Source organism: Carcharodon carcharias, unplaced genomic scaffold (genome assembly GCF_017639515.1).
Source record: "Carcharodon carcharias isolate sCarCar2 unplaced genomic scaffold, sCarCar2.pri scaffold_948_ctg1, whole genome shotgun sequence".
NCBI lineage: Eukaryota > Metazoa > Chordata > Chondrichthyes > Lamniformes > Lamnidae > Carcharodon > Carcharodon carcharias.
In genome coordinates this window covers 26,387-47,500 of record NW_024471172.1, presented here as the reverse complement: position 1 = coordinate 47,500, position 21,114 = coordinate 26,387, and the positions used below count along the sequence as shown (strand labels likewise).

General features: G+C 54.9%; 1 protein-coding gene across 1 annotated transcript in view; it reads left to right on the top strand.

The window, feature by feature from the left end:
- The window catches only part of LOC121275221 (myosin-7), a gene marked incomplete at its 3' end in the record, with an annotated part of 29,672 nt that extends 19,801 nt beyond the window's left edge, over nucleotides 1–9,871 (top strand). Inside the window, exons 8-10 of the mRNA XM_041182644.1 lie at nucleotides 1,264–1,356; nucleotides 7,733–7,796; nucleotides 9,761–9,871. Of these exons, the coding sequence (XP_041038578.1) occupies nucleotides 1,264–1,356; nucleotides 7,733–7,796; nucleotides 9,761–9,871 (268 nt within the window). The remainder of the gene's footprint in view (nucleotides 1–1,263; nucleotides 1,357–7,732; nucleotides 7,797–9,760) is intronic.
- Nucleotides 9,872–21,114: the final 11,243 nt, after the last annotated feature.

Sequence of the window (21,114 nt, the reverse complement as noted above, 5' to 3'; positions counted from 1 at the left end):
ACAGCGCTGTGGGTGTACCTACACCACACTGGGGACAAAATCCTGGAACTCCCTCCCTAACAGCGCTGTGGGTGTACCTACACCACAGTGACAAAATCCTGGAACTCCCTCCCTAACAGCGCCGTGGGTGTACCTACACCACAGGGGACAAAATCCTGGAACTCCCTCCCTAACAGCACCGTGGGTGTACCTACACCACAGGGGACAAAATCCTGGAACTCCCTCCCTGACAGCGCTGTGGGGGTACCTACACCACAGGGACAAAATCCTGGAACTCCCTCCCTAACAGCGCCGTGGGTGTACCTACACCACAGGGACAAAATCCTGGAACTCCCTCCCTAACAGCGCCGTGGGTGTACCTACACCACAGGGACAAAATCCTGGAACTCCCTCCCTAACAGCGCTGTGGGTGTACCTACACCACAGGGACAAAATCCTGGAACTCCCTCCCTAACAGCGCTGTGGGTGTACCTACACCACAGGGGACAAAATCCTGGAACTCCCTCCCTAACAGCGCCGTGGGTGTACCTACACCACACAGGGGACAAAATCCTGGAACTCCCTCCCTAACAGCGCCGTGGGTGTACCTACACCACAGGGACAAAATCCTGGAACTTCTTCCCTAACAGCACTGTGGGTGTACCTACACCACAGGGACAAAATCCTGGAACTTCTTCCCTAACAGCGCTGTGGGTGTACCTACACCACAGGGACTGCAGCGGTTCAATAAGGCCGCTCACCCACCACCTTCTCAAGGGGGCAATTACTGAGGGGCAACAAAGGCTGGTTCCCACCTTCCACAGGATACCTTGGCTTTGCTATGAGTGTCGTGGGCCCTCAGCAGAATGCGCCCTGGACTGCAGGGGTTACATTACAATGAGACAGACTGGGACTGTGCACCCCGGGATTTCGAGCATTGAGGCGGGGGGGGGTTAGTCGTTCGATGGGGTTTCAAAGTTAATAATTAATTCTAAATCGGAGGGAGAGATTCATTGGCTGACCCTAGGCATGGATGGACCTGGGGGCCAAGGAGGGTGGGTGGGGATAGACCGGAGAGGGTCTGAAGGGCCTCCTCCAGTCCCTACCCAGAACCCTGACCCCACCAGGTCACCGGGTGGGAGTAAGGAGGACGGTGGGGTTGTGGGGGGCTAGGCATTGGGAGGCGGTAGGCGGGAGGAGCGGGTTTTGTGTGCCGGCCTCTGACCCTGACCTTCTTACCTTTGACCCCTCAACCCCCGCACCCCCCTTCCCTCAATGAAACAGGGTACGTTGGAGGATCAAATCATTCAGGCCAACCCCGCCTTGGAGGCTTTTGGAAATGCCAAGACTCTACGCAATGACAACTCTTCGAGATTCGTAAGTGTTGGACCCAGCAGATTCATTTGCATTTCACGCACAGCAAGCTCCCACAAAGAGCATGACGGGCATGACCGGCGTTATATGTTTCATCCCCCGAGGGGTAAATATTGGCCCCAAGACACCCGAGATAACTCCCACCCACCACCAACCCCCCACTCAATTCAGCTTCCCCCGTACCCAATGGTCAAAATTATATTGCTTTGACCTCTCAAGCTCAATCTAGGTCTGCCCATGCTATTTCCTTATATTCCGAAATTCCTACCTGAGTTCCTCAGTGATCAACTCATATAAACTCAGAATAGCCTTTCTGAGTCAATCGCAATCCACCGATACCCCCTCTGAAAGTGAGGCACCTCATGAGCTTTACCCACCAATCTATACTGTAAAAGCAATGTCCGGATTTCTCTTGGCCGCTTCATTTGTTTATCTAATTTTTCAAACGAAATAAAGAGTCTGTGTCCAAATGCAGCAAGACCCTGGACAATATCCAGACTTGGGGCTGACAAGTGGCAAGTAACATTCACACCCACACAAGTGTCAGGTAATGACCATCTCCAACAAGAGAGAATCCACCACAGGGACAAAGTCCTGGAACTCCCTCCCTAACAGCACCGTGGGTGTACCTACACCACAGGGACAAAATCCTGGAACTCCCTCCCTGACAGCGCCGTGGGTGTACCTACACCACAGGGGACAAAATCCTGGAACTCCCTCCCTAACAGCGCCGTGGGTGTACCTACACCACAGGGGACAAAATCCTGGAACTCCCTCCCTAACAGCGCCGTGGGTGTACCTACACCACAGGGGACAAAATCCTGGAACTCCCTCCCTAACAGCGCCGTGGGTGTACCTACACCACAGGGGACAAAATCCTGGAACTCCCTCCCTAACAGCGCCGTGGGTGTACCTACACCACAGGGGACAAAATCCTGGAACTCCCTCCCTAACAGCGCCGTGGGTGTACCTACACCACAGGGGACAACATCCTGGAACTCCCTCCCTAACAGCGCCGTGGGTGTACCTACACCACAGGGGACAACATCCTGGAACTCCCTCCCTAACAGCGCCGTGGGTGTACCTACACCACACAGGGGACAAAATCCTGGAACTCCCTCCCTAACAGCGCCGTGGGTGTACCTACACCACACAGGGGACAAAATCCTGGAACTCCCTCCCTAACAGCGCTGTGGGTGTACCTACACCACACAGGGGACAAAATCCTGGAACTCCCTCCCTAACAGCGCTGTGGGTGTACCTACACCACATGGGGACAGCAGCGGTTCAAGAAGGCGGCTCAGCTCAGCCACCACCTTCTCAAGGGGGCAATTAGGGATGGGCAATAAACACTGGTCCCAGCCAGCGATACCCATGTCCCGTTACAGAATAAAAGTTAAAGGACACCTCTACATCTCTTCCCTCAAAGATCGGAAGTGTTAGCACAGATGTAAACGTCTCCGCACTGAGTTTTAGGCTGAAGGTTTTGTTTTCATCAACAGAACCTTCCTCAGCATCTGCGGCCCCTTTTTTTTAAGGTCCTCCTTTTCCCCTCTCTCGTTCCTTCTCTCCTTCCTCCACTGCTATCTTCTCCCTCCGGAGGTGTCGTGTTTCCTCATTTCCTCGAATCGCTCCCTCTCCCTCCTTTTCCTCTTCTCTTGCCTCCGATTCAAGTTCCTTCAGTTCCCTTTTCACGTCCAAATTGCTTTCATCAGCCACTAGATCTTAGCTCACTCGACTGACTCCCCCTGCACTCAACCCCGGAGAAGGCGAGCTCTCTGGTATTTGTTCTGATCGACCCAGTTGGTGTAGGCGGAGCTATTCCAAAAATCCAAAATCTCCAAAGAGGGAAACTAGAAACAACTGTCATAACCAATCATTTTTAAGTGCCGTGTTTGAGATGCGACTCTAAGTTCAGGAATCGGACCAACTCTCGAGAGGTTTTACATGAAACTAATTGAAACATTTTATTAATTTACACAAGTTGAAATATATAAGTCAACAACCTTCATAACTTTTAACAAACTCCCAAACTAATCTCCTTTGAAACGACAGCAACACATGGACTTAACCAGACAGCAAGCAAAGCATTTTCACTTCACGAGTTCAAAATGAGGTTCTGTTCACTTTGGTTCCTGTGAAACCAGTTGGGGCCTTACAGCTGCCCTTTGATCTCACATTGCCTCTCCCCACCACACTCGCAAACTACTCACATTATACCTACTGTCGCCGATTGGATTCGAATTCTCATTGTCCCACCAGCCTCTTTAACCTTCACCTTTTTAAGAGTGATACCCCATTCACTGTACCAACTGTATTAGTGATATCAACATATTGATTGGTCTCCGCTAGCTAGGTGCAAGATTTCACCCCACTTCCTGAATGCTCTATTGAAAAGATGCCAATGCACGCTATCTCTCTTCCATATCAAAATTAGTGCCCATCTAAACACCCAGACTGGCGGGGCTTTAATCCAATTAAGACACACACCCGCGGACTAAACCTCTCCCATTACAGAATCTCATGGTGCAGAAGAAGGCCTTCGACATATCCAGTTTGCACCGACACCGTGAGAAACCCCTGACCTACCTCCCTAACCCCATTGACCAGCACTTGGCCCCCACAGCCTCGAATGTTATGAGGTGCCGGGTGCTCATCCAGGTACTTTTTAAAGGATGTGAAGCTAACCCACCTCCACCACCAGCCCAGACAGCGCATTCCAGACCCTCACCACCCTCTGGGTAGAAACGTTTCCCCTCACATCCCCCCCCCCCCAAACCTCCTGCCCCTCACCTTGAACTTATGTCCCCCTCGTGTCTGACCCTTCAATTAAGGGGAGCAGCTGCTCCCTACCCACCCTGTCCGTGCCCCTCATAATCTTGTACCCCTCGATCAGGTCGCCCCTCAGTCTTCTCTGCTCCAACCAAAACAACCCAAGTCTATCCAAACCTCTCTTCATCACTTAAATGTTTCATCCCCAGGCAACATCCTGGTGAATCTCCTCTGCACCCCCTCCAGTGCAATCACATCCTTCCTATAATGTGGCGACCAGAACTGCACACAGTACTCCAGCTGTAGCCTCACCAAGGGTCTATACAACTCCAACATCACCTCCCTACTTTTGTAATCTATGCCTCGATTGATAAAGGCAAGTGTCCCACGTGCCTTTTTCACCACCCCCACTAACATGCCCCCTCCGCCTTCAGAGATCTATGGACACACACGCCAAGGTCTCTTTGTTCCCCAGAACTTCCTAGTGCCATGCTGTTCATTGAACACTTCCTTGTCCAATTCCTCCTTCCAAAGTGTATCACCTCACACTTTTCAGGGTTAAATTCCATCTGCCACTTATCTGCCCATTTGACCATCCCGTCTATATCTTCCTGTAGCCCAAGACACTCAGCCTCACTGTTAACCACCCGGCCAATCTTTGTGTCACCCACAAACTTACTAATCCTACCCCCCACATAGTCATCTATGTCGTTTATAAGACCATAGGAGCAGAAATGAGGCCATTTGGCCCATCGAGCCTGCTCCCCCATTCAATCATGGCTGATAAGTTTCTCACCCCCATTCTCCCGCCTCCTCCCCGTAACCTTTGACCCCCTTACCAATCGAGAACCTATCTATCTCGCTCTTAAGTACACTCAATGACCCGGCCTCCACATCCTTCTGTGGCAATGAATTTCATCGATTCACCACTCTCTGGCTAAAGACGTTTCTCCTCATCTCTGTTCTAAAAGGTCTTCCCTTTACTCTGAGGCTGTGCCCCTCGGGTCCTAGTCTCTCCTACTCATGGAAACATCTTCCCCACGTCCCACTCTATCCAGGCCTTTCAGTATTCTGTAAGTTTCAATCCGATCCCCCCCCCACCCCATCCTTCTAAACTCCATCGAGTATAGACCCAGAGTCCTCAAACGTTCCTCACATGTTAAAGCCTTTTCATTCCTGGGATCGTTCTTCGTGAACCTCCTCTGGACATCTCTCCAGGGCCAGAACATCCTTCCTGAGATACACGGGGCCCAAAATTGCTCACAATATTCTAAATGTGGTCCGACCAGAGCCTTATATAAAGCCTCAGCAGCACATCCATCCCTGCTTTTACATTCTAGTCCCCTCGAAATAAATGCCAACATTTTAAAGGAATTGAGGGGTGCCACCTTTATAAATGAAAATCCCAGGCCAATTATTATTCCACACCCGCTGTGTGCGCATTTCAAGTCCCGCTAGAGCCCCCATTTTACTATGAACGCCCCCCCCACGCCCTCCCCCCCAAGGCTGAGTTTACCTCTGGGACAAGCCTTTTCCCAGTTCGCAACACCGCTTGATCGATCCTAACTTCTGCTGGTTTGATTGGATACGTGGAGAGTGGCAACTGAGCAGAGTCACAGGAGTCTGCTAGTAAACTTCTAAGCAAACATTTATTAAAGAGGAAAAGGCGAATGGTATTACAATACTCCTCCTCCTGCAGCTGTACAGATGTACGCAGATGTGTAAGTCACAAAAGCTATCTTCGACTCCAGTGCTCAGGTGAAATATACAATCCTTCTGAACTAATGGGCGACACGTGGTCAGACACACCACACAATCTGAAACCAACTGACAGATGCCGCCCCCCCCCCCAACCAGATGCTGTGGATCCCTCATCAACTCCACAACACCGCCCCCCGCCCCCCCGAACCCCAGACGTTTGTTACACAGTGACCCGGCCCATCTCACCCAGCTCCTCCTTTCGCAAGAGGGTTTCCAACCTCCGCTCTCCGAGAATTTGCCTCGGAGCCTCGTCTCGGACCGACGAGATCCCTCGGACACCGTCCGCCAGGGTTCGCCCACCTCCAGGGTTTCGAACCCTCCTCCCGATGTCCCTCTCACCCCCCCCACAACTGCGTCGTCTCGCGCACCGCCCCCCCCCACCCCCCAAGCTCTGCCTTCTGCGCGCTCTCTCTCTCTCTCTCTCTCTCTCTCTCTGAACGCGGCCGCCAGTGGTACACCACCACTTCTCCCGCCCGTAGGTCAAGAGTCGCAAACCTTCGGCCTTCTCTTTGGCCCTTGTTTTAAATCTGCCTCCTCTAAACTTCCGGCTTTCACTCCCACAGACCCGGACATTCTCCCGTCTCCTGTCGTCCCTTTGACCAGAAAATCTTCCTGCGACTTTTTTCCTGTTCCACTCTCCCTGGATTCGGGGACTTTCTTCCTTAGCCTGAGACTTGCCGGCTGCCCCTTTTGCTCCAGTCTCTCTCTAGCGGCTACTTCCAACCGAACCTTAGCTCCGGACTGGACCACCTGATCCTCCTGGGTTGCTCCCGCTTCAGCAGCTGCGTTCAAACTGAACTCAAAGACCGCGGTTTCTTTAGTTTTTCCGTGTGTGGGTGGGGCCTGCCTCCCTGGACCCCTGTTGCTAGGTAGAAGCACGGATTTTTACCAATCTCGTTTGCTTAACTTCTCTTTAAGAGTCATAAAACTAAAACTCAGCTTGATCTTTTTTTCACACAAATACAGAAATATAAATCAAACTGAAACATTAACGTTAAAACCCATTCTCAACACCCGCAAATACAAATATAACTAACTTAAAACCAACTCTATCTCCTAACAAAACCATTAGCCACCAGGTGACCCTTTACTAAATGTTCCGGCAGGGGTAAAGAGGTTTACAGATGCTTTAAGAGAGCTGAATTACTTCCCTTGTAGAGTTCTGTCTTTTCCAGGGACCAGAGTCTTTGTGGGAAAACGTGTAGTCGTTCACTCGGGCAGGAGGAATTAGAAAGCAGAGTGTTCCTGAAATGGGGAACGGCTATGGATATTCCGGGGTGCAGAGGGATCCGGGTGTCCCAACGCATGAGCCACAAAATGTTAGCTTATGGGTACAGAGAGTCATGATGAGAGTAATGGGACGCCTTCCTTTATTACGAGAGGGGTTGAACATAAAAGTAAGGGTGTCGCGCTTAAGTTAGGCAGGGCGTTGGGTGAGACCACACCACACGGGGGTGAGTCTCTCCCTACGCCCCCCCGCTCCTGTTTCGTACCTGGTTCGTACTTACACGTGGGAGGGAGGGAGTCGTCGAGTGAACGCTAACTCTTCCGGGAATGTCCTTGAGTCCTGAAAGAGGAGACCCTTCTATGTGATGGGGGCGCCGTTGACAGAACCGACACAGGGTGGCGCCGGATTCCCACTTTGAGAGACGCTTTGTGCTCGGGGTTAGGAACCAGAAATGGGGCCTTTAAAACCTCTGCCCTTGAAACCTGCGGTGTGACTGTCACACGCTCTTGGTGCCGGATTTTAAGGGTTGTTTTTTGGCAAGGGTTTGGGGCCTGTTTTCCCCCTGGGAGACACTGAACACCAGCCCCCACCCCAACTGATCTTGTTTCCATCCCTCAGGGAAAATTCATCCGGATTCACTTCGGAGCGACCGGGAAGCTGGCGTCGGCTGACATCGAGACGTGTGAGTGATGCTGGGGACGAGGCGGGCGGAGGGCTGGGGGAGGTGTGGGGGAGGGTGGAGGGATAGCGGGGGGTATGAACGGGGGGAGAGCGGGAGTGCGGAGAGCTGGGGTGGGGGAGAGAGGGGGGGACGAACGGGGAAGAGCGGGGATGCGGAGAGCTGGGGTGGGGGAGAGAGTGGAGGGAGAGCGGGGGCGATGAATGGGGGAGAGCGGGGATGCGGAGAGCTGGGGTGGGGGAGAGCGGGGGCGATGAACGGGGGAGAGCGGAGATGCGGAGAGCTGGGGTGGGAGAGAGAGTGGAGGGAGAGCGGGGGCGATGAACGGGGGAGAGCGGGGATTTGGAGAGCTGGGGTGGGGGAGAGAGTGGAGGGAGAGCGGGGGCGATGAATGGGGGAGAGCGGGGATGCGGAGAGCTGGGGTGGGGGAGAGAGTGGAGGGAGAGCGGGGGGACGAACGGGGGATAGCGGGGATGTGGAGAGCTGGGGTGGGGGAGAGAGTGGAGGGAGAGCGGGGGGGACGAACAGGGGGAGAGCGGGGATGTGGAGAGCTGGGGTGGGGGAGAGAGTGGAGGGAGAGCGGGGGCGATGAATGGGGGAGAGCGGGGATGCGGAGAGCTGGGGTGGGGGAGAGAGTGGAGGGAGAGCGGGGGCGATGAATGGGGGAGAGTGGGGCTGCCGAGAGCCGGGGAAGGAGAGTGGAGGGTGGGGGTGCAGAGAGCCGGTGGGGGGAGAGTGGAGGGGGAGAGCGGGGGGGATGAACGGGAGGGGTGAGTGGGGGTAAGGAGAGCCTGTGGGGGGGGGGGGGGAGATTGGAGGGAGAGTGGGGGGCTAAGAGCAGGGGGGAAGAATGGGCAGAGAGCGGGGCAGGAGAGTAGAGGGAGAGCGGGGGGAGGAACGAGGGGAGAGCGGGGATGTGGAGAGCCGGGGGGTTGAGAGTGGAGGGAGGGCGGGGAGAAAGAACGGGGGGGAGAGCCGGGGGGGGGGGGGGGGGGGGGCGGTGGTGGTACAAGGGGAGGGCGGGGGGGGAGAGTGGAGGGAGAGTAGAGGGTAAGAGCGGGGGGGAAGAATGGGGAGAGTGGGAAGGGAGAGCAGAGGAAGAGCAGATAGAGAGAAGGAGAATTGGGGAGAGAGGGGGGTGCAGAGAAAGGGGAGAGAGCGAGGGGAGCCCGGGGGGCGGCAGTGGGAAGGGAGAGTGGGGGAAAGCAGGAGGGGAGAGCGGGGGTTCGGTGGGGTGGGGTGTGCACGTTGGCGCAGTCGAGGGAGGGCCTGAGTCTTGGCAGAATGCTCAGGAAGACATTGTAATGCAGCGAGCACACCACAGGAGGAGGCCATTCAGCCCCTCCTCCAGCCTGTTACACAGGAACAGGAGGAGGCCATTCAGCCCCTCTCCTTGAGCCTGTTACACTGGAACAGGAGGAGGCCATTCAGCCCCTCCTCGAGCCTGTTACACAGGGACACGAGGAGGCCATTCAGCCCCCTCCTCGAGCCTGTTACACAGGGACAGGAGGAGGCCATTCTGTCACTGGGGTAAATGCTTCCAGTGCTTTGGAGGGCCGGGGTTACCAGAGGGGGTGGCGGACTGAGGAGAATCGGCCCAGGCCCCAGAGAGAGGGGGAGATGAGGAGAACGTGGTTTTTTTTTGGGGGGGGGGGGTAGGGGAGGGGGACACAGCGAGCTTGGATCGATCTTTCAGAGAGATAGCACAGGCTCGAAGGGCTGAATGGGCCCACTCCCTCTCCTAGGCAGGGCAAACCCCCCAATCCCTGTGCCTCAGGGACTGGTTTTGAGTTTTAGACCGATGTCCACCCACCAAGGAACATCCATTAACATTGGGCCTTGGATAGGGCAACACGGTGTAGCATTGAGGGAGGGGCTGAATGGCCTCCCCTCTGCCTGTACAGGGTTGACTGAAGGCTCCCACGGAACCGCACCACCAATAACGCCTCTGCCTCCCCCTTCCCCAGATCTCCTGGAAAAGTCCCGGGTTATCTTCCAGTTGAAGGCTGAGAGGAATTATCACATCTTCTACCAGATCCTGTCCAACAAGAAACCAGAGCTCCTGGGTAGGTCCGAGGGTATTCCCTCCTCAGATCCCCACCATCCCCACCCTTCCACCCTCTCCCAATGCTCCCACAAACCCACCCACCCTCCTTCCCCATCGTCCCACCCTCCCACCTCCTCCCTGTATCCCTTAAACCCCCAACTTCTCCCCCATATCACTCAATCCCCAACCTTCTCCCCCATATCCCTCAATCCCCCAACTTCTCCCCCATATCCCTCAATCCCCACCTTCTTCCCCATATCCCTCAATTCCCACCTTCCCCCCATATCCCTCAATCCCCCACCTTCTCCCCCATATCCCTCAATCCCCACCTTCTTCCCCATATCCCTCAATCCACACCGTCTCCCCCATATCCCTCAATCCACACCTTCTCCCCCATATCTCTCAATCCCCACCTTCTTCCCTATATCCCTCAATCCACACCGTCTCCCCCATATCCCTCAATCCCCCACCTTCTCCCCCATATCCCTCATTCCCCACCTTCTCCCCCATATCCCTCAATCCCCACCTTGTCCCCCATATCCCTCAATTGCCACCTTCTCCCCATATCCCTCAATCCCCACCTTCTCTCCATATCCCTCAATCCCCCACCTTCTCTCCATATCCCTCAATCCCCCACCTTCTCCCCATCTCCCTCATTCCCCACCTTCTCCCCCATATTCCTCAATCCACACCTTGTCCCCCATATCCCTCAATTGCCACCTTCTCCCCATATCCCTCAATCCCCCACCTTCTCCTCCATATCCCTCAATCCCCCACCTTCTCCCCCATGTCCCTCAATCCCCCACCTTCTCTCCATATCCCTCAATCCCCCACCTTCTCCCCCATATCCCTCAATTCCCACCTTCTCCCCCATATCCCTCAACACCCACCTTCTCCCCCATATCCCTCAATCCCCACCTTCCCCCATATCCCTCAATCCCCAACCTTCTCCAGCATATCCCTCAATCCCCAACCTTCTCCCCATATCCCTCAATCCCCATCTTCTCCCCATATCCCTCAATCCCCATCTTCTACCCATATCCCTCAATTCCCCCACCTTCTCCCCCATATCCCTCAATCCCCACCTTCTTCCCCATATCCCTCAATCCACACCGTCTCCCCTATATCCCTCAATCCACACCTTCTCCCCCATATCACTCATTCCCCACCTTCTCCCCATATCCCTCAATCCACACCTTCTCCCCCATATCCCTCAATCCACACCTTCTCCCCCATATCCCTCAATCCCCAACTTCTTCCATATATCCCTCAATCCACACCGTCTCCCCCATATCCCTCAAACCCCCATCTTCTCCCCCATCTCCCTCATTCCCCACCTTCTCCCCCATATCCCTCAAACCCCCACCTTCTCCCCCATATCCCTCAATCCCCACCTACTTCCCCATATCCCTCAATCCACACCTTCTCCCCCATATCCCTCAATCCACACCTTCTCCCCATATCCCTCAATCCCCCACCTTCTCTCCATATCCCTCAATCCCCACCTTCTTCCCTATATCCCTCAATCCACACCGTCTCCCCCCATATCCCTCAATCCCCCACCTTCTCCCCCATATCCCTCAATCCCCACCTTCTCTCCATATCCCTCAATCCCCCACCTTCTCCCCCATCTCCCTCATTCCTCACCTTCTCCCCCATATCCCTCAATTGCCACCTTCTCCCCATATCCCTCAATCCCCCACCTTCTCCCCCATATCCCTCAATCCCCCACCTTCTCCCCCATGTCCCTCAATCCCCCACCTTCTCTCCATATGGCTCAATCCCCCACCTTCTCCCCCATATCCCTCAATCCCCACCTTCTCCCCCATATCCCTCAATCCACACCTTCTCCCCCATATCCCTCAATCCCCAACCTTCTCTCCATATCCCTCAATCCCCACCTTCTTCCCTATATCCCTCAATCCACACCGTCTCCCCCATATCCCTCCATCCTCCAACTTCTCCCCCATCTCCCTCATTCCCCACCTTCTCCCCCATATCCCTCAATACACACCTTGTCCCCCATATCCCTCAATTGCCACCTTCTCCCCATATCCCTCAATCCACCACCTTCTCCCCCATGTCCCTCAATCCCCCACCTTCTCTCCATATCCCTCAATCCCCCACCTTCTCCCCCATATCCCTCAGTCCCCACCTTCTCCCCCATATCCCTCAATTCCCACCTTCCCCCCATATCCCTCAATCCCCACCTTCTCCCCCATATCCCTCAATTCCCACCTTCTCCCCCATATCCCTCATTCCCCACCTTCTCCCCCATATCCCTCAATTCCCACCTTCTCCCCCATATCCCTCAACACCCACCTTCTCCCCCATATCCCTCAATCCCCACCTTCTCTCCATATCCCTCAATCCCCCACCTTCTCCCCCATCTCCCTCATTCCCCACCTTCTCCCCCATATCCCTCAATCCACACCTTGTCCCCCATATCCCTCAATTGCCACCTTCTCCCCATATCCCTCAATCCCCCACCTTCTCCTCCATATCCCTCAATCCCCCACCTTCTCCCCCATGTCCCTCAATCCCCCACCTTCTCTCCATATCCCTCAATCCCCCACCTTCTCCCCCATATCCCTCAATTCCCACCTTCTCCCCCATATCCCTCAACACCCACCTTCTCCCCCATATCCCTCAATCCCCACCTTCCCCCCATATCCCTCAATCCTCAACCTTCTCCCCCATATCCCTCAATCCCCAACCTTCTCCCCCATATCCCTCAATCCCCACCTACTCCCCATATCCCTCAATCCCCATCTTCTCCCCATATCCCTCAATCCCCATCTTCTCCCCATATCCCTCAATTCCCCCACCTTCTCCCCCATATCCCTCAAACCCCACCTTCTTCCCCATATCCCTCAATCCACACCGTCTCCCCTATATCCCTCAATCCACACCTTCTCCCCATATCACTCATTCCCAACCTTCTCCCCATATCCCTCAATCCACACCTTCTCCCCCATATCCCTCAATCCACACCTTCTCCCCCATATCCCTCAATCCCCACCTTCTTCCCTATATCCCTCAATCCACACCGTCTCCCCCATATCCCTCAATCCCCACCTTCTCCCCCATCTCCCTCATTCCCCACCTTCTCCCCCATATCCCTCAATCCCCACCTTGTCCCCCATATCCCTCAATTGCCACCTTCTCCCCATATCCCTCAATCCCCACCTTCTCTCCATATCCCTCAATCCCCCACCTTCTCCCCCATCTCCCTCATTCCCCACCTTCTCCCCCATATCCCTCAATCCACACCTTGTCCCCCATATCCCTCAATTGCCACCTTCTCCCCATATCCCTCAATCCCCCACCTTCTCCCCCATATACCTCAATCCCCCACCTTCTCCCCCATGTCCCTCAATCCCCCACCTTCTCTCCATATCCCTCAATCCCCCACCTTGTCCCCCATATCCCTCAATCCCCCACCTTGTCCCCCATATCCCTCAATCCACACCTTCTCCCCCATATCCCTCAATCCACACCTTCTCCCCCATATCCCTCAATCCCCCACCTTCTCTCCATATCCCTCAATCCCCACCTTCTTCCCTATATCCCTCAATCCACACCGTCACCCCCATATCCCTCAATCCCCCACCTTCTCCCCCATATCCCTCAATCCCCACCTTCTCTCCATATCCCTCAATCCCCCACCTTCTCCCCCATCTCCCTCATTCCTCACCTTCTCTCCCATATCCCTCAATCCACACCTTGTCCCCCATATCCCTCAATTGCCACCTTCACCCCATATCCCTCAATCCCCCACCTTCTCCCCCATATCCCTCAATCCCCCACCTTCTCCCCATGTCCCTCAATCCCCCACCTTCTCTCCATATCCCTCAATCCCCCACCTTCTCCCCCATATCCCTCAATCCCACCTTCTCCCCCATATCCCTCAATCCACACCTTCTCCCCCATATCCCTCAATCCCCCACCTTCTCTCCATATCCCTCAATCCCCACCTTCTTCCTATATCCCTCAATCCACACCGTCTCCCCCATATCCCTCAATCCCCCACCTTCTACCCCTTCTCCCTCATTCCCCACCTTCTCCCCCATAACCCTCAATACACACCTTGTCCCCCATATCCCTCAATTGCCACCTTCTCCCCATATCCCTCAATCCCCCACCTTCTCCCCCATGTCCCTCAATCCCCCACCTTCTCTCCATATCCCTCAATCCCCCACCTTCTCCCCTACATCCCTCAGTCCCCACCTTCTCCCCCATATCCCTCAATTCCCACCTTCTCCCCATATCCCTCAATCCACACCTTCTCCCCCATATCCCTCAATCCACACCTTCTCCCCCATATCCCTCAATCCCCAACTTCTTCCATATATCCCTCAATCCACACCGTCTCCCCCATATCCCTCAAACCCCCATCTTCTCCCCCATCTCCCTCATTCCCCACCTTCTCCCCCATATCCCTCAAACCCCCACCTTCTCCCCCATTTCCCTCAATCCCCACCTTCTTCCCCATATCCCTCAATCCACACCTTCTCCCCCATATCCCTCAATCCACACCTTCTCCCCATATCCCTCAATCCCCCACCTTCTCTCCATATCCCTCAATCCCCACCTTCTTCCCTATATCCCTCAATCCACACCGTCTCCCCCATATCCCTCAATCCCCACCTTCTCCCCCATATCCCTCAATCCCCACCTTCTCTCCATATCCCTCAATCCCCCACCTTCTCCCCCATCTCCCTCATTCCCCACCTTCTCCCCCATATCCCTCAATTGCCACCTTCTCCCCATATCCCTCAATCCCCACCTTCTCCCCCATATCCCTCAATCCCCCACCTTCTCCCCCATGTCCCTCAATCCCCCACCTTCTCTCCATATGGCTCAATCCCCCACCTTCTCCCCCATATCCCTCAATCCCCACCTTCCCCCCATATCCCTCAATCCACACCTTCTCCCCATATCCTCAATATCCCTCAATCCCAACCTTCTTCTCTATATCCCTCAATCCACATCGTCTCCCCCATATCCCATCCTCCATTTCCCCCATCTCCCTCATTCCCCACCTTCTCCCCCATATCCCTCAATCCATCACCTTGTCCCCCATCTCCCTCAATCCCACCTTCTCCCCCATATCCCAATCCCCACCTTCTCCCCCATGTCCCTCAATTCCCACCTTCTCTCTTCCCTCAATCCCCCACCTTCTCCCTCCATTCCCTCACTTCCCCTTCCCTCCATCCCTCAATCCCCCAACAATCCCCATTCTCCCCCCTAACACCTTCTCCCCCACCTCTCCCTCCATTCACCTCCCCCTCTCTCCCCCATATCCCTCAATTCCCACCTCTCCCCATATCCCTCCCAACTTCTCCCCATATCCCTCAATCCCCCACCTTCTCCCCATATCCCTCAATCCCCACCTTCTCCCCCATATCCCTCAATCCCCACCTTCTCCCCCATATCCCTCAATCCACATTTCCTCCCCCGTATCCCTCAATCCCCACCTTCTCCCCCATATCCCTCAATCCCCCACCTTCTCCCCCATATCCCTCAATCCCCACCTTCTCCCCCATATCCCTCAATCCCCCACCTTCTCCCCCATATCCCTCAATCCCCCACCTTCTCCCCCATATCCCTCAATCCCCCACCTTCTCCCCCATATCCCTCAACCCCACCTTCCCCCCATATCCCTCAATCCCCACCTTCTCCCCCATATCCCTCAATACCTTCTCCCCATATCCCTCAATCCCCAACCTTCTCCCCATATCCCTCAATTCCCACCTTCTCCCCCATATCCCTCAATCCCACCTTCTCCCCATATCCCTCAATCCCCACCTTCTCCCCATATCCCTCAATCCCCCACCTTCTCCCCCATCTCCCTCATTACCCACCTTATCCCCCATATTCCCTCAATCCACACCTTGTCCCCCATATCCCTCAATTGCCACCTTCTCCCCATATCCCTCAATCCCCCACCTTCTCCTCCATATCCCTCAATCCCCCACCTTCTCCCCCCATGTCCCTCAATCCCCCACCTTCTCTCCATATCCCTCAATCCCCCACCTTCTCCCCCATTATCCCTCAATTCCCACCTTCTCCCCCATATCCCCTCAACAACCCACCTTCTCCCCCAATATCCCTCAATCCCCACCTTCCCCCCATATCCCTCAATCTCAACCTTCTCCCCCCATATCCCTCAATCCCCAACCTTCTCCCCCATATCCCTCAATCCCCACCTACTCCCCATATCCCTCAATCCCCATCTTCTCCCCATATCCCTCAATCCCCATCTTCTCCCCATATCCCTCAATTCCCCCACCTTCTCCCCCATATCCCTCAAACCCCACCTTCTTCCCCATATCCCTCAATCCACACCGTCTCCCCTATATCCCTCAATCCACACCTTCTCCCCCATATCACTCATTCCCAACCTTCTCCCCATATCCCTCAATCCACACCTTCTCCCCCATATCCCTCAATCCACACCTTCTCCCCCATATCCCTCAATCCCCACCTTCTTCCCTATATCCCTCAATCCACACCGTCTCCCCCATATCCCTCAATCCCCCACCTTCTCCCCCATCTCCCTCATTCCCCACCTTCTCCCCCATATCCCTCAATCCCCACCTTGTCCCCCATATCCCTCAACTGCCACCTTCTCCCCATATCCCTCAATCCCCACCTTCTCTCCATATCCCTCAATCCCCCACCTTCTCCCCCATCTCCCCATTCCCCACCTTCTCCCCCATATCCCTCAATCCACACCTTGTCCCCCATATCCCTCAATTGCCACCTTCTCCCCATATCCCTCAATCCCCCACCTTCTCCCCCATATACCTCAATCCCCCACCTTCTCCCCCATGTCCCTCAATCCCCCACCTTCTCTCCATATCCCTCAATCCCCCACCTTGTCCCCCATATCCCTCAATCCCCCACCTTGTCCCCCATATCCCTCAATCCACACCTTCTCCCCCATATCCCTCAATCCACACCTTCTCCCCCATATCCCTCAATCCCCCACCTTCTCTCCATATCCCTCAATCCCCACCTTCTTCCCTATATCCCTCAATCCACACCGTCACCCCCATATCCCTCAATCCCCCACCTTCTCCCCCATATCCCTCAATCCCCACCTTCTCTCCATATCCCTCAATCCCCCACCTTCTCCCCCATCTCCCTCATTCCTCACCTTCTCTCCCATATCCCTCAATCCACACCTTGTCCCCCATATCCCTCAATTGCCACCTTCACCCCATATCCCTCAATCCCCCACCTTCTCCCCCATATCCCTCAATCCCCCACCTTCTCCCCATGTCCCTCAATCCCCCACCTTCTCTCCATATCCCTCAATCCCCCACCTTCTCCCCCATATCCCTCAATCCCCACCTTCTCCCCCATATCCCTCAATCCACACCTTCTCCCCCATATCCCTCAATCCCCCACCTTCTCTCCATATCCCTCAATCCCCACCTTCTTCCCTATATCCCTCAATCCACACCGTCTCCCCCATATCCCTCAATCCCCCACCTTCTACCCCTTCTCCCTCATTCCCCACCTTCTCCCCCATAACCCTCAATACACACCTTGTCCCCCATATCCCTCAATTGCCACCTTCTCCCCATATCCCTCAATCCCCCACCTTCTCCCCCATGTCCCTCAATCCCCCACCTTCTCTCCATATCCCTCAATCCCCCACCTTCTCCCCTACATCCCTCAGTCCCCACCTTCTCCCCCATATCCCTCAATTCCCACCTTCCCCCCATATCCCTCAATCCCCACCTTCTCCCCCATATCCCTCAATTCCCACCTTCTCCCCCATATCCCTCAATCCACACCTTCTCCCCCATATCCCTCAACCCCCACCTTCTCCCCATATCCCTCAACACCCACCATCTACCCATATCCCTCAATCCCCACCTTCTCTCCATATCCCTCAACCCCCAACCTTCTCCCCCATATCCCTCAATCCCCCAGCTTCTCCCCATATCCCTCAATCCCCACCTTCTCCCCATATCCCTCAATCTCCATCTTCTCCCCATATCCCTCAATCCCCATCTTCTCCCCATGTCCCTCAATTCCCCCACCTTCTCCCCCATATCCCTCAATCCCCACCTTCTTCCCCATATCCCTCAATCCACACCGTCTCCCCCATATCCCTCAATCCACACCTTCTCCCCCATATCACTCATTCCCCACCTTCTCCCCATATCCCTCAATCCACACCGTCTCCCCCATATCCCTCAATCCACACCTTCTCCCCCATATCCCTCAATCCCCACCTTCTTCCCTATATCCCTCAATCCACACCATCTCCCCCATATCTCTCAATCCCCCAACTTCTCCCCCATCTCCCTCATTCACCACCTTCTCCCCCAATATCCCTCAATCCCCACCTTGTCCCCCATATCCCTCAATCCCCACCTTCTTCCCTATATCCCTCAATCCACACCGTCTCCCCCATATCCCTCAATCCCCCACCTTCTCTCCATATCCCTCAATCCCCCACCTTCTCCCCATATTCCTCAATCCCCACCTTCTACCCATATTCCTCAATTCCCACCTCCCCCCATATCCCTCAATCCCCACCTTCTCCCCCATATCCCTCAATTTCCACCTTCTCCCCCATATCCCTCATTCCCCACCTTCTCCCCCATATCCCTCATTCCCACCTTCTCCCCCATATCCCTCAACACCCACCTTCTCCCCCATATCCCTCAATCCCCACCTTCTATCCATATCCCTCAATCCCCAACCTTCTCCCCCATATCCCTCAATCCCCACCATTCTCCCCCATATCCCTCAATCCCCACCTTCTCCCCATATCCCTCAATCTCCATCTTCTCCCCATATCCCTCAATCCCCATCTTCTCCCCATATCCCTCAATTCCTCCACCTTCTCCCCCATATCCCTCAATCCCCACCTTCTTCCCCATATCCCTCAATCCACACCGTCTCCCCCATATCCCTCAATCCACACCTTCTCCCACATATCCCTCAATCCACACCGTCTCCCCCATATCCCTCAATCCACACCTTCTCCCCATATCACTCATTCCCCACCTTCTCCCCATATCCCTCAATCCACACCATCTCCCCCATATCCCTCAATCCACACCTTCTCCCCCATATCCCTCAATCCACACCTTCTCCCCCATATCCCTCAATCCCCACCTTCTTCCCTATATCCCTCAATCCACACCGTCTCCCCCATATCCCTCAATCACCCACCTTCTCTCCCCCATCTCCCTCATTCCCCACCTTCTCCCCCATATCCCTCAATCCCCACCTTCTCCCCCATATCCCTCAATCTCCACCTTCTTCCCTATATCCCTCAATCACACCGTCTCCCCCATAACCCTCAATCCCCCACCTTCTCCCCATCTCCCTCATTCCCCACCTTCTCCCCCATATCCCTCAATCTCCACCTTGTCCCCCATATCCCTCAATTGCCACCTTCTCCCCTTATCCCTCAATCCCCACCTTCTCTCCATATCCCTCAATCCCCCACCTTCTCCCACATCTCCCTCATTCCCAACCTTCTCCCCCATATCCCTCAATCCACACCTTGTCCCCCATATCCCTCAATCCCCCACCTTCTCCTCCATATCCCTCAATCTCCCACCTTCTCCCCCATGTCCCTCAATCCCCCACCTTCTCTCCATATCCCTCAATCCCCCACCTTCTCCCCCATATTCCTCAATCCCCACCTTCTCCCCATATCCCTCAATCCCCACCTTCTCCCCCATCTCGCTCAATCCCCCACCTTCTCCCCCATGTCCCTCAATCCCCCACCTTCTCTCCATATCCCTCAATCCCCCACCTTCTCCCCCAGATTCCTCAATCCCCACCTTCTTCCCATATCCCTCAATCCCCACCTTCACCCCCATATCCCTCAATTCCCACCTTCTCCCCCATATCCCTCAAACCCCCATCTTCTCCCCCATCTCCCTCATTCCCCACCTTCTCCCCCATATCCCTCAAACCCCCACCTTCTCCCCCATATCCCTCAATCCCCACCTACTTCCCCATATCCCTCAATCCACACCTTCTCCCCCATATCCCTCAATCCACACCTTCTCCCCATATCCCTCAATCCCCCACCTTCTCTCCATATCCCTCAATCCCCACCTTCTTCCCTATATCCCTCAATCCACACCGTCTCCCCCATATCCCTCAATCCCCCACCTTCTCCCCCATATCCCTCAATCCCCACCTTCTCTCCATATCCCTCAATCCCCCACCTTCTCCCCCATCTCCCTCATTCCTCACCTCCTCCCCCATATCCCTCAATTGCCACCTTCTCCCCATATCCCTCAATCCCCCACCTTCTCCCCCATATCCCTCAATCCCCACCTTCTCCCCCATATCCCTCAATCCCCCACCTTCTCTCCATATCCCTCAATCCCCCACCTTCTCCCCCATATCCCTCAATCCCCACCTTCTCCCCCATATCCCTCAATCCACACCTTCTCCCCCATATCCCTCAATCCCCAACCTTCTCTCCATATCCCTCAATCCCCACCTTCTTCCCTATATCCCTCAATCCACACCGTCTCCCCCATATCCCTCAAGCCTCCAACTTCTCCCCCATCTCCCTCATTCCCCACCTTCTCCCCCATATCCCTCAATACACACCTTGTCCCCCATATCCCTCAATTGCCACCTTCTCCCCATATCCCTCAATCCACCACCTTCTCCCCCATGTCCCTCAATCCCCCACCTTCTCTCCATATCCCTCAATCCCCCACCTTCTCCCCCATATCCCTCAGTCCCCACCTTCTCCCCCATATCCCTCAATTCCCACCTTCCCCCCATATCCCTCAATCCCCACCTTCTCCCCCATATCCCTCAATTCCCACCTTCTCCCCCATATCCCTCAATTCACACCTTCTCCCCCATATCCCTCAACACCCACCTTCTCCCCCATATCCCTCAATCCCCACCTTCTCTCCATATCCCTCAATCCCCCACCTTCTCCCCCATCTCCCTCATTCCCCACCTTATCCCCCATATCCCTCAATCCACACCTTGTCCCCCATATCCCTCAATTGCCACCTTCTCCCCATATCCCTCAATCCCCCACCTTCTCCTCCATATCCCTCAATCCCCCACCTTCTCCCCCATGTCCCTCAATCCCCCACCTTCTCTCCATATCCCTCAATCCCCCACCTTCTCCCCCATATCCCTCAATTCCCACCTTCTCCCCCATATCCCTCAACACCCACCTTCTCCCCCATATCCCTCAATCCCCACCTTCCCCCCATATCCCTCAATCCTCAACCTTCTCCCCCATATCCC